We start from the raw sequence: 15,106 nt of genomic DNA, 5'->3' as shown, positions 1-15,106 counted from the left end.
CCTTGTATACCATAAAAAGAAAAATAAGTAAAAATGCTACTACATATTAAACTTATTTGAAATTGCTAAAATTGTTATATATATATATATATTAGAAAATCAAGAATTCAACCTTTTCAGTGAAGATTCCACTTATCAAAGAAGCTGGAGTAACATCAAAAGCAGGGTTCCATACTGAAACTCCAGAAGCAGCTATTTGTTCACCAAGACCTCCATGTGAATTCATCAATTCTTTAGGAGACCTTTCTTCTATCACAATTTCTTCACCCGACTTAACTGATAAATCAATCGAAGTCAGGGGCGATGCAACATAAAACGGAATTCTATGATGTTTTGCGCACACTGCAAGGTTATATGTCCCAATCTTATTCGCAGTATCACCTGCATTCATTCATTTCTTTCTTTATTTTAATGCACTCAATAATCATAACACATTACATATTCATTATAAAAAAAATACCATTTGCTGCAACACGGTCTGCTCCAACAATTATAGCATGTACACCACCAGCCTTCATTAATGCAGCAGCAGCTGAATCTATGATTAGAGTAGCAGGAATGTTTTCATGGACCAATTCAAATGCTGTCAATCTCGATCCCTATAAATGATTTGGTTCATATGAGATGAAAACAGTCGCATGTGAATGTTATATATACTCACTCACTTGGTTGAATGGACGTGTTTCAGTACAATAAACGCCTTCCAAAACTCCTTGTGTATGAAGTGAACGAATAACTCCTAAAGCAGTTCCATAACCAGCTGTAGCAAGACTGCATATAATGTAAAGACATGAGATTGATTTACCCGTTATTGTTTTCCCTTAAAAGAACATAAATTTACACCTTCCAGTGTTACAATGAGTAAGGATAGACAGCTTAGTGAAGTCTTTAAGCTGAAATTGAAGAAACTCAGCTCCATATGTACCAATCGCTATATTTGAAACCACATCATCCTCGAGCATCAGTTCAGCAGCTTCAATGAAAGCCTAATCATTACCACCATTAATGAAACGATAGTAACTAATCGTCCCACTATTAAGTTTTTGTAACTTTTACCTGAAAAACAGTCTTGGATTCTGAAGTAAAGGCAGCTGCCTTAGATGTAATTTCATTAAGTTTTAATGCTGCATCAGAAAGATTAACAGCAGTTGGTCGGCTGAAAACAGAATTAATTACCATTTACGAAGTCAGTCATTGCTAAAAGAGTTTCGTCGTCACAAATCAGAACTATTATACCTTGATACAAGATATTCCTGTTAGAATTATCCTAATTAGATCCTAATTTAATGTGTGAGAAATTAAAATCTTGAATGCTGCGGAAACTACCTAAATTAATCGCATGAATTGTGAATCTTCTCTTTCCTTAAACTTTGCATGGATTGAATGATTCTTTCCTTAAACTTTCCTTATATGGAATGGTTCTTCCATTTGATGAGTAAGTCAATAGGTTTCTCTCTCTGTTGATGGGGACGCAAAGGAGAATTGACGTTACTTCAAATGGGGACCATTACCGTTACATATAACCAACAACAAGTTAGTTATTATAGTTTGACAATTTCTAATTTAGCCCCTTCATAAAATTAGAAATGTCACTTAGGTATCCTCACTTTATTTTCATGACAAATACACCCATAAGCCATAAACTTAATTTCACATTAGATCACATTATTTTGGCTTATATTAAATATTACACATGCACAATTATTTATTATACAAGTGACCCTAAAAATTCCAACAATCTCCCACTGGGTCACGTATGTACAAAAATAAATGTATCAACCATAATGCGCCTGAAGTTTTATGTCATGTTAATCATATGTTGTATAAACAATTTTATCAATTAATTATATCAATATAGGACCAAAGAGCTCGTCGTTGTATTTAAGCACAACTAGACCCAACAATGATCACATAAATCAATACAATTAATTGACAAATCATATCATGAATGTGAGGAATGAAAATTTCATGCAAGGTGATCTTTTCATGTCAATTTTCAACTGGTCCTACTTAATTTTAGTGAGATCATACTTTAAACATAATTATACAAAGTGTAATGAACTGAATAATACTTAAATTCTGATCAGAATAAAAAAACTTTATAAATATCTATAAAATAATTAAACTGGAAGATGTCAAAATTACAAACTCCCACTGAAGTTAGAGATCGTTGATCTCTACAACACACATACGAGCAATATCCTCATGAAAGACATTAGATGATAAACTTATTGGCATGAGGTTCATAACCATAGAGTTTGTACATATATATTTTATAGAAATCTATCCACTTTGTATCATTTATTTCATAAAATAAACTTGATGTCAAAATCACTTAATTTGATGCCTAGTAACATGTCATAAATTTCGCTGCAATAGTGGATGACGCCATAAGTGTTTGTTTGACACTTCTTCAAGAAATGACAAAACCAGCTAGCGAAAAATATTATCCGAAGTAGATTTCATACTATTTTGGCATCTCGTAATATCGGAGTCAGAATACTCAATGATCTCAAGACTTTCCGACTTTCTATATGTGAGCATTTAATTCTTAATTCTTTTCAAATATCTCGTAAGTATTGGCTACTTAATGTCAAGCAAAATTTGTGACAAACAAAATGTCACCCATATATAAAATCATAAATAGACGTTTACTCCCACTGAACTTGTGATACACAAATAATCAATTAAATTCACCTCAAAACCAAAAGAGAGAATTGTTATTTTGTGAAATTTGTGGTATCACCAACGAGACGCTTCTTTAAGTCTATAGATGAATTTCTTTAATTTGCAAACCATATTAATTTGGTCTCTCGACACAAAGTATTCTCATTGCACCAAATTGTTTTTCAATGTCTCTATTGAAAAACCCCTTAACATCTACTATGGTGAAGCTCCATATCAAAATATGCAACGAGTAGTATAAATTGTCCTTAAGAGTAAATCAATTAAACTGGATTGTCATAAAGACACTTGATTTTGAGGTTGTTGAGTTTGTACTTAATGAATTTGATCAATATTGTCTTGTTACTCTTGATTTTTGAACATTATCATCAATATCAATTAAAATCCTTATCAATGTCAAAAACACTTGAGATATAAATCAAATCTTCCACAATAGGAATTATTGATTTAAATCATTTTTAAAGACACAATCATTTCTCCCCTCAAACTCAATATCCTCAAAAATAATATTGCAGTCTCATCTAAAAAAAACTATTTTTATCTTGACACAATAAAAAAATTTTAGCCCTTAATCACTTAGAATATTTAATAAAATAGTTGCTCACATTTATAAACTTAAGTAACAATTAAATTCAAATAACGAATTATCCCATCTCAAAATACTTAATGCAACATTAATATCAAGTCTTTGGACAGTAATATTAATTGCTAATAGTATTTTGGTGTAATGATCAAACATTAATAATAAGACATGTCAAATAATCAATCTATCTTTGGATGGATTAATTATTCACATGAATAAGACTTTATAATTATTACATATTTATCATCATAAGTATTAATGCAATTCTGTCAATAAATTATCAGCCTTTGGGCCAAATAATATAATCACATGAATTACACAATACTACCATTCAAAATTGTCTTGAATTAATTTCAACAAACATTGTCACTTTGGTGATTATTTGTATCAATCAATACAATCCAAATAATGAACAATAATATCATTAATTTGAATTTAAATGTTATATTATTGTATAATCCAAATCAATAATATATGATTTTCCAAAGAAACATATAATTTATTTTATTATAAAAAATAAAATTATACCGTAGGCCAAATCTTACATCTTGAATTTAAAATTTGTAATATCTTATATTAATTAAATTAAATAATAAATCTTCAAGATTTATTTGACCAAATTTTAAATATAAGCCTAAATCCTTTATTAATAATCATTAACCTTAATCTTTTAATCCTAAAATAAAGGATATAATTAAAATTTTATTATATATTGATTTATATATATATATATACTTAACCTTAAACATTATTTCTTAATTCTCTTTTGATTTATAATATATATTATATATTATTTAATCCCTTAACAAGAAATATCAACCGTCAATTTAAAACGGTTAATTTAAAAAGAATTTCTCCCTTTAACGAGAAAATCTAAACTTTAACGAGAAAATCTAAACCTTTAACGAGAAAATCTAAACAATAATCTAACTATCCATAATATCATAAATCTTTATATTCTTTACTCAATTATTCCATATTATCGAAAAATCAATATATCCATATATTCCGAAATCAATATCCATATATTCTGAAATCATGAGAGAGAAAAATCGAATATTCAACTTTATCTTAATCGTAAAATTCAAATATTCCTTAATTTATTGACTTCATAAAATTTAATCTAAATTCAATAGATATATCTTTCGGATTAAAATTTTCATAATCTAAGATATATATATATATATATATATATATATATATATATATATATATATATATATATATATATATATATATATATATATATATAATTATCAAAATCAATATATATAATGGTTACTCTTTAAATATAAAATCTTTATATTATCGTACTTTGATAACATGTTTGTAAATAATTTATAAATAATTCAAGCATATATATATATATAATCAGAATAACATATATGCTTTCAAATTATCTATAAATTCATAAATGAATGCATATAACATTCTAGAGAGAATCCAAATATCGATCTTATCTTAATAATATAATAACTAGTCAAAATAGATAATTATAATATATCTTAAATCTATTCGTCAATCTTAATTAATATATAATCGTTCATCTGACCTTATCCAGAGAATCTAAATATCATAAATCTAAATATTTATGAACTTAAGAGAATCTAAATATTCATAAATATAAAATAAATCTTTATATCTTTATACCAACTTTATTTGAAATTATCAAAAATTATTCCTAATAACATGCTTTTATTATGAATTGCATACATATAAATCATATAAATTGCATGCATATATAAATTTCATGCATATATATCTATACCGATATAATTTTCTCACATAATTGAATTAGGATGGCTCTGATGCCAATCGTTAAAATTATCCTAATTAGATCCTAATTTAATGTGTGAGAAATTAAAATCTTGAATGCTGCGGAAACTACCTAAATTAATCGCATGAATTGTGAATCTTCTCTTTCCTTAAACTTTGCATGGATTGAATGATTCTTTCCTTAAACTTTCCTTATATGGAATGGTTCTTCCATTTGATGAGTAAGTCAATAGGTTTCTCTCTCTGTTGATGGGGACGCAAAGGAGAATTGACGTTACTTCAAATGGGGACCATTACCGTTACATATAACCAACAACAAGTTAGTTATTATAGTTTGACAATTTCTAATTTAGCCCCTTCATAAAATTAGAAATGTCACTTAGGTATCCTCACTTTATTTTCATGACAAATACACCCATAAGCCATAAACTTAATTTCACATTAGATCACATTATTTTGGCTTATATTAAATATTACACATGCACAATTATTTATTATACAAGTGACCCTAAAAATTCCAACAATTCCAATTTCTTAGCAATGAAAGATGCTGCATCTTGAGATTTTCCATCAAAATCTTCCAAGTTGAACAACTCCACTGCCAAAGAAAGTGCACCAGCTACAGCAATTGCAGGTGCTCCACGAACCACCATATCACGAATTGCAGTCCTGAGAATCGTGGACATAAATCTAACTTTTATGTATTTATAAAGATTTTCAGTTAAACTTGGAAAGTATTTGCAATTGACAGCAACTAAAAATAACCTACCATCCATCAGATGAGTCTTTGATATCGATATAAGTAGTTTCGAGCGGAAGCTTCCTCTGTTCATCATCATTGAATAATGATTGTTAAATATACTTTCGGAAATCTGGAATGGAATGAGTGATTAATGCGAAATTTCATGAGAAGCAGCGAATTGACGATACAGATATCCATTAATACGTAAAAGTGAGAGAGAAGGGACCTGATCGAGGAGCAGAAGTGAACCAGGTCGGTAACGGATAGACTGAAGAGAGAAATCCTTTGAATTAGCGGTGTTGACGTCCGGCGCCATCTCAATTGAAACCTACCGACGAGAATCTTCGTTCCTCACTTGCAGATAGAGAAAAAGAATGAATTACCACTTTTTTGGATCACCCCAAAATCATGAGACTTCACTAATAAAGTAAAACATGCATAAATATATATTAAGTATCAAATATATATATATCATACTATTATTGCTATTATCAAATTCATTCCCAAACATATTAAGTAAAATTTTTTTATTTTATATTAATGTCATGTTTTTGTTTGTATACTTAAATGATTTTTATATTTTTAATATAGATGAATCCTTTTCAAAAATAAATAAATATATAAAGCATATAAATATTAAAATTATTATGTGCATTTTTAGGGTGCTAAATGCTAATGCATGATGCATGTTTTCCTTTCATTTTTGTAAATGTTTTTATATCATATATAGAATAATAATGATACCGGGAGCGATTTCCCAAGACTCCCTACGTGGTTAGGGATGACAACGGGTATCCTACCCGTCAGGTAATGAAGTACCCATTTCCGAACTTGATTGTCATTTTACTATCCGACCCGAATTTGACGGGTATCTTTATTTATATCCTCATTCCCGATTTGTAGGGTACCTGATACCTGACGAGTACTCCATTACCCGATTAAAGTGTAAAATTATATTTATTATTTTCTAAATATAATAAATATTAAAAAATATATATATTTTAATTAACACGTTTAAACTAAAATAATTTAAAATTATAATAAATTAAATCTAAAATCTTAACTAATATGATATTACTAAATATAATTGACCAAAAAATATTATTATAAATATTTTATCATTAAACAATAGTTAAACATCCATACTACATAATATAAATTTATTCATCGTAATATAAATGAATCTATAATACAAAATATAATAAACTTAAAATGGATATAACTATATACTTAAACATCAAAATATTCATCATAGTTTTCTCACAAAAAAAAAAAAAAACATTCTTCTTGAATAATCTTATAAAAATTACAGAAATGTCAACTTTATTGCTGCTAAAACTGAGAGAAGTTAATAAATAAATATAAGATTATAAAAGTTAAAGAACAAGATCATAACTTTATTAAATAATAAATAACATTAAAACTAGTAATATCGAAGTTTAAAAAATACAAATGAAAACATTATTTACTTGAATAGTTATGTTGTAGAGTTTATGGTTTAGGGTTTAGATAAAAGTAAGGTTGAAAAAAGATAAAAAAATGAAGAATGAAGACCAAGAGTCATGACTAATGAGAGGGAAACACTTATTATAATGTTGTTGGCTTGATTTATGATTTTGGGTACAGAGAAAATAAATACAATATTTATTATAACGATGGTTAAAAAGTAGAATTTGAAAAGTTATTTAAATTTTAATAATATATATATATATATTAATATTAATATATTCAAGTATCGAATATCGGGTTTGAGTTTCCAACACTACCACTCCTGATCCCGAACCCGATTGGGTAACATTTTTCACTCTCCATCTCCAACCCCGAATCCGACCATCGGGTACCCACGGGTATCGGGTATACGGGTATCCATTGCCATCCATACATGTGGCTGCCACATTGAAAAAAATCATTTTTTTTACAAAAACAGCGCGCCTCTTTAATTATATTCATCTCCTCCTTTCCCACCAAACCCTAGTCTCATTATCTCCTACCATTTTTGCTATTTCTCCTTCTCCTTCAGTCTTCTCTCTCTATCCCAGCCCGAGCCTCAATTTCGATTACGACAATGACTCCTTAATGTCCTCCAAAAACACACATCGTCTCAACAACCTCTATCGAGAGAGCATGTGAAACTTCTCTCTTCCTCACTTCCGCACACCGATCGGTCGTCATTCAAGTGCTTATCAATCTCGGACTTGAAGAAGAAGAAGATTATGCAGTGCGTTTCATCATCCTACTTTGTTGTTAGTGTCAATGGAGTCCACGGAGGCTATTTCAAGGGTGAAAACGGGGTAAGGCAAGGGGACCCCTTCTCTTCTTACCTTTTCATAGCTATCATGGCGATCTTTGAGAGCATCTTCGCGATGTTCCTAAAGAATCGTCCATACATCTTTCACCCATTCTGTGAGGTAGAGGAGGTAACCCATTTATGTTTTGCTGACGATTTGTTCATTCTAGCGCAGACAAACATTGATTCTATTAAAACTATTAGGGCTGCACTAACGTTCTTTTCTGAGGTTACATGTTTAACTATTAATGAAAGCAAATATGTGGCATTTTATGGAAGCGTAAATGACAAAACGAAGCAGGACATCTTCAACATCATGGGCATCAAGGAAGAAAGTTTTCCCGTAAGGTACTTAGGAATTCCATTAACCGCGAAGCAGGTCGAGATCTCACACTGTAAGCCACTGATTGAAAAGGTAAAAAACACGATATCTGGCTGGGCAGCGAAAAAACTTTCTTATGTAGGGAGGATCGAACTTATCAAAACAGTGGTCATGGGCATAGTTGGCTACTGGGCGCAGCAAATGGTCATTCCGAAGAAGGTAATGAAGGAGCTCGATACACTGATGAGGAACCTTATCTGGGGCAGTAGTGGAAGAGGAGGAAAAAAGTCAAATTGACCGCTCTCTGCAAACTGAAGGACGAGGGAGGCATCGGCTTGAAGAACGGTATCGAGTGGAACAAGACTCTCACCTTCAAGCATCTATGGGCTTTAGAGCGCAATCAGGAATCACTATGGATCAAATGGGTGCATACGAGGTTTATGAAATACGAAACCAGCATCTGGACCTGCAAAATTCATGAAGGTATGAGATGGTCTCTAAAAAAGATTCTTAAACTAAGAAGCGATATTGCAGATCTTTATGACATCCGGCTAGGGGACGGGAAATGCACTATATTCTGGCACGACCCCTGGTTTGAAAACCATCCTATCATCCACAAGGAGGAGTTTCAAAATACCCGCAACAGAAGGGACTGCACAGAAGCGAAAATCAGAGACATTAAAGACGGAAATTGGGACTCACTCCTGAAAAGAAATCCAGAAGGACAGAGGATACTTGATCATATAAGTAACATACAACTACATGACAGACCGGATATTCATGAATGGAAAGCTGGGGACAATGGGAAGCTGGTATCGAAGAAAATATGGGAGATAACCCGGGAAAAAGCACAGAAAGTAGAATAGGCTCCTCTTGTATGGTCAACGAAGATTATCCATAGACATCAGTTCATCATATGACTCGCCTTTTGGGAAAGACTCAACACTCGTGATTGTATCAGCGAGTATATGAGCATCCTGGACACGAACTGTCTTCTATGTAGAGGAAATGAAGAAATTATAGATCACCTATTCGGGAGCTGCTGTATTGCTTCAGAGCTTTGGGACAGATTATATAAAAACTTGAAGCTGATCAGTTTCCCGAGCGAATGGAATGAAATCAAAGATGCAGCACTACTCAAAGCCAAGGGAAATAGATTTGCAACAGGCGTGTTCAAGTGCGGCTTTGGAACAGTGATGTATAACATTTGGCAAGAACGGAATGCAAGGGTATATGACAGAACCCGCGGGAGCGTTGAAGAGTTATGGAAAGATATTGTATCGGATTGCAGCGCCCTCGCGGGAACGTGGACAAGAATTCCAAGCACAGAGTAGAACTGGAATATCTGTAGGAACTGGAATTTACCGTTTTTTAAACTCACTAGAATTGAAAGCATTGTAATCAGATAATTCATTTACGTTTTTTTGCTTTTTAGCTTTTACTCAGAATGTTACGACTTCAAAATTATTCTAGGCATGTCTAGAATGATCTCTTAAACTCGTGGTTATTTTCCCATTTTTGGGAATTTTTAATGAAATGACGCTAAGTCGTTTTTCCCAAAAAAAATACGGAGGAAATGAATGAGTAACAATCTCGTCGTCATTTTAGTCTGCAACAGCTTTGTCTGGAAATGGAACCGAACATATACGTCGTCGTTTGAGAGTTACGTTGGATAAGTAATCTCAAGATGAAAGTGAAAGTTTTGCCCGTAATAGTACTTAAATAAATAAATAAATGGATATAACACATATAAGATGAATTTGTTCTTTAAAAACAAATTAACGATTTTATAATATTTTAAATAATTTTAGATATTTAGGTGTAAATTCAATCAAAAATAAATTTATAAGGAGCAATTTCAAACAAAATTAAATGTACAAAGAGCAATTTTAAACAAAAATAAATGTATAAAAAACAATTTCAATCAAGATCATATATAGAGATATTTCAAACTTAATTAAATGTATAAGGTATTATCCTACGAAAATTCTATATATTAGCTCATTTGATTTGTTGATTTATTAGCTCAAGATTTATTATATATTCAATAATGAATAAACATTAATATCACACTATGTTTTTAATGTTTTTATGAAAAAAACACAATATAAAAATGTAAAAACGGACAATTTAAAAAAACATTAATTTCGAACTAATTATTTTATTTTTCATGTTTTTATATATTAAAAATATAAAATAATAGCGTGAAAACGTACAATTTTGAAAAAAACATTTTGATTTTGATTTTTTAATTGATTTTTGATGCTTTATATAAAAAAACATTCAAAAAACTTAAAAAGGGATCCATTAGAATATTTTTATTAATGTTTTTATGAAAAAACATAAAAAAAAATAACGTGAAAACGTACGATTTAAAAAATACACGTTAATTTTGAACATTTTAATTGATTTTTGATATTTTAATGAAAAAAATAGCGTAAAAATGGATCAATTTGAGATACCGTGATCCTAAACGACATTCGATAGTTTAAAACTTGTGTATTTTGAAATTCGTTGATAATTCAATTTTTTATAATTATGATGTATCAAATGAATAAATTGTTTAGCATATCATGGGTGCGATCATACTAGTACTAATGCACCGAATCGGATTAGAACTTCGCAGTCAAGCGTGATTGGGCAAGAATAGTACTAGGATGAATGACCGCTTGAGAAGTCCTCGTGTTGCACTATTTTATATATATATATATATATATATATATATATATATATATATTTTAAAATAACGATTAAAATGGACTAAACTGAATAAATTTTAATGTCACACTTATTTTTAATGTTTTTATGAAAAAAAAACAAAATAAAAACGTGAAAATGAACCTTTTAAAAAAACATTAATTTCTAAATAATTATTTTATTTTTTATTTTAAAAAAACATAAAACAGTAGCATGAAAATGTGCGATTTCGATAAAACACATTAATTTTGAACTTTTAATTGATATTTGATGTTTTTATATAATAAATACAATATAGCGTGAAAACGGATCAATTAAAAGATTTTTTTAATGTTTTTATGAAAAAACATAAAATAATAGAGTGAAAATGTACGATTTAAAAAATACACGTTAATTTCGAACTTTTTAATTGATTTTTGATGTTTTAATAAAAACAATAGCGTAAAAATGAATCAATCTGAGAAACAGTTGTCCTAAACGGCCTTCGGCAGTTTAAAACTTGTCTATTTCGTAGAAAATTCAATTTTGTTTTTTAATTATGATTTATTAAATGAATAAATTGTTTATCGTATGACGGTTGGGATCATACCAGCACTAATGCACTGGATCCCATCAAAACTTTATAGTTAAACGTGTTTGAACGAGAGTAGTACTAGGATGAGTGACTCTTAGGAAATCTTCATATCGCACACCATTTTATATATGTTTTTTAAAATAACGATTAAACGTTAATGACACACTTATTTTTTAATGTTTTAATGAAGTTGTCTTATCACACTTATTTTTATATATATTTTTAAAAATAACGATTAATATGGTCCAAATTGAATAAAAGTTAAATTCACGCACATTTTTATATAAAAAATACAAAATAAAAACGTAAAAACGGAAGATTTAGAAAATGTTAATTTCTAACTAATTAATTTATTTTTGATATTTTTATATATAAAAAAAATATACAAAATAGTGTGGAAACGAATCACTAGCGTAAAAACATACATTTTTAAAAAACATACGCACGTTAATTTCGAACTCTTTAATTAATTTTGATGTTTTAATGAAAATAATAGAGTGAAATAGATCAATTTGAAGAAACCATGGTCTTAAACGGCCTTCAGAGGTTTAAAACTCGTCTATTTTGAAATTCGTAGAAAATTCATTTTTTTTTTAATTTATGATGTATCAAAGGAAAAAATTGTTCATTACATGAGCGATCTTACCAGCACTAATGCACCGAATCCCATCAGAACTTCGTAGTAAGGCATGCTTGGACGAGAGAAGTACGATGATGGGTAACCCTCTAGGAAGTCTTCATGTCACATTCCTTTATATATATATATATATATATATATATATATATATATATATATATATATATATATATATATATATATATATTCAAATAACAATTAAAATGAATCAAATTAAATAAACGTTAATGTCACACTCATTTTTAATGTTTATATGAAAAAAACACAAAATAAAAGGGCGAAAATTGACAATTTAAAAAAATGTTAATTTCAAACTATTTATTTTATTTTTGATGTTTTATATATAAAAAAAACATATAAAAATTGCTTGAAAACGTATAATTTTAAAAAAAAAACATGTTAATTTCGAACTTTTTAATTGATTTTTGATGTTTTATATAAAAAAACATACAAAATAGCGTGAAAACCTATGATTTCAAAAAATACGTTAATTTTGAATATTTTAATTGACTTTTGATGAAAAAATAGACTAAAAACGGATCAATTTGAAGAAACCGTGGTCCTTAACGACCTTCATCCGTTTAAAACTCATCTATTTCGAAATTCGTAGAAAATTCATTTTTTTTTAAAATTACGATGTATCAAATGAAAAAATTGTTCATCAAATGACGTGTGCGATTATACAAGCACTAATGCACCGAATCCCATTAAAATACCGCAACTAAGCTTGCTTGGGCAGGAGTAGTACTAGGACGAGTGACCCCCTAAGAAGTCCTCTCGTCGCACTCCATTTTATATATATATATTTAAAATAACAATTAAAATAGACCAAATTGAATGAACGTTAATGTCACACTCATTTTTTTAATTATTTTATGAAGTCCTCGTGTTACACTTCTTTTTATTTTTTATTTTTTTAAAATAACGATTAAAATGAATCAAATTGAATAAACGTTAATGTCACACTCATTTTTAAAATATTTTTATGAAAAAAAACACAAAATAAAAGCGTGAAAACGAATTTTTTGAAAAATGTTAATTTCGAACTAAATATTTTATTTTTGATGTTTTTATATAAAAAAACATACAAAATATTGTGAAACAGATCCATTAGAAGAATTTTAATGTTTTTATGAAAAACATAAACTAATAGCCTTCGGCGGTTTAAAACTCATTTATTTCAAAATTCGTAGAAAATTCAATTTTTTTTAATTGTGATGTGTCAAATGAATAAATTATTCATTCTATAACGGGTGCGATCATACTAGTACTAATGTATCGAATCTCATCAGAACACCTTAGTTAAGCGTGATTGGGCAAGAGTAGTAATATGATGGGTGACCCTTGAGAAATTCTCGCGTTGCACTCCTTTTTATATGTTTTTGACACTCATTTTTTCATATTTTTATAAAAAATCACAAAATAAAAAATCTTAAAATGGATTATCAAAAAACGTTAATTTTGAACTTATTATTTTATTTTTAATGATTTTATATAAAAAAAACATTAAAATAGTGTGAAAACGGATCAATTAGTGGATTTTTAATATTTTTATGAATAAAATAAAATAATAGTATAAAATGTACGATTTTTTATAAAACAAAACAAGTTAATTTTGAACTTATTATTTGATTTTAAATGTTAAAAAAAAACTTTAAAAATAACGTGAAAACAAATCAATTTGAAGAAACCGCAGTCATAAATGGCCTTCGAGCGTTTCAAACTTGTCTATTTGAAATTCGTAGAAAATTCTCTCTCTTTAATTAGGATGTATCAAATTAAATGAATAAATTGTTTATCATATAACGGGTGCGATCATATCAGCACTAATACACAGGATCCCATCAAAACTCCGTAGTTAAGTGTGCTTGGGTGAGAGTAGTACTAGAATGGTTGACCCCTGAGAAGTTCTCGTGTCACACTTCTTTTATATATTTTAAAATAACGATTAAAATAAACTAAATTGAATAAACGTTAATGTCACCCTCATTTTTTAATGTTTTATAAAATAAAAAGCGTGAAAATGGATTATTAAAAAAATCCTTAATTTCAAACTAATAATTTAATTTTTAATCTTTTATATAAAAATAATATGCAAAATAGTGTGAAAATGGATCAATTAGAATATATTTTAATATTTTTACGAAAAAATATAAAATAATAGCGTAAAAACGTACGATTTCGAAAAAACACACATTGATTTTGAACTTTGTAATTGATTTCTTAATGTTTTAATAAAAAAAATTGCTTGAAAATGGATCAATTTGAAGAAACCGTGGTCTTAAACAACTTTCGACGGTTTAAAACTCGTTTATTTCAAAATTCGAAGAAAATTTAATTATTTTTAATTATGATGTATCAAATGAATAATTTATTCATTCTATAATGGGTGCTATCATACCAGTACTAATGTATCAGATCCCATCTGAACACCTTAGTTATGCGTGCTTGGGCAAGAGTAGTACTATGATGGGTGACCCCCTATAAGGTTCTCGTGTTGCACTCCTTTTTATATGTTTTTGACACTCATTTTTTTTATATTTTTCTGAAAAAACACAAAATAAAAACGTGAAAATAGATGATTAAAAAAACCGTTAATTTTGAATTTATTGTTTTATTTTTGATGTTTTTATATAAAAAAAATATATAAAATAGCGTGAAAACGGATCAATTAGAAGATTTATAATTTTGAAAAAATATAAAAATAGTATGAAAATGTACTATTTTTTTTAAAAAAACGTTATTTTCGAACTTATTATTTGATTTTTGATGTTTAATGAAAAACTTAAAAAAATAGCGTGAA

General features: G+C 28.6%; 2 protein-coding genes and 4 pseudogenes across 2 annotated transcripts; 4 read left to right on the top strand and 2 right to left on the bottom strand.

Annotated features, from left to right (window-relative positions):
• Positions 1-91: 91 nt before the first annotated feature.
• LOC124916010 (methylthioribose-1-phosphate isomerase-like) lies at positions 92-413 on the bottom strand. Its single transcript, XM_047456748.1, has one exon. The coding sequence runs from the start codon at positions 389-391 to the stop codon at positions 92-94; it is 300 nt and encodes a 99-aa protein (XP_047312704.1). The 5' UTR covers positions 392-413.
• Positions 414-434: 21 nt separating this feature from the next.
• LOC124916009 (methylthioribose-1-phosphate isomerase-like) lies at positions 435-962 on the bottom strand. The gene is made up of 3 exons (XM_047456747.1): positions 844-962; positions 666-771; positions 435-599 (listed from the first exon to the last, which is right to left on the bottom strand). Exons 1-3 carry the CDS (start codon positions 960-962, stop codon positions 435-437), a joined length of 390 nt encoding a protein of 129 aa, XP_047312703.1.
• Positions 963-10,970: 10,008 nt separating this feature from the next.
• Positions 10,971-11,089, top strand: LOC124916946 (annotated as a pseudogene).
• Positions 11,090-12,298: 1,209 nt separating this feature from the next.
• Positions 12,299-12,417, top strand: LOC124916952 (annotated as a pseudogene).
• A 1,693-nt stretch (positions 12,418-14,110) lies between these two features.
• Positions 14,111-14,228, top strand: LOC124916934 (annotated as a pseudogene).
• Positions 14,229-14,690: 462 nt separating this feature from the next.
• On the top strand, positions 14,691-14,809 carry LOC124916947 (annotated as a pseudogene).
• Positions 14,810-15,106: the final 297 nt, after the last annotated feature.

Source organism: Impatiens glandulifera, chromosome 9 (genome assembly GCF_907164915.1).
Source record: "Impatiens glandulifera chromosome 9, dImpGla2.1, whole genome shotgun sequence".
NCBI classification, from domain to species: domain Eukaryota; kingdom Viridiplantae; phylum Streptophyta; class Magnoliopsida; order Ericales; family Balsaminaceae; genus Impatiens; species Impatiens glandulifera.
This window is presented reverse-complemented; position numbering and strand designations above follow the sequence as displayed.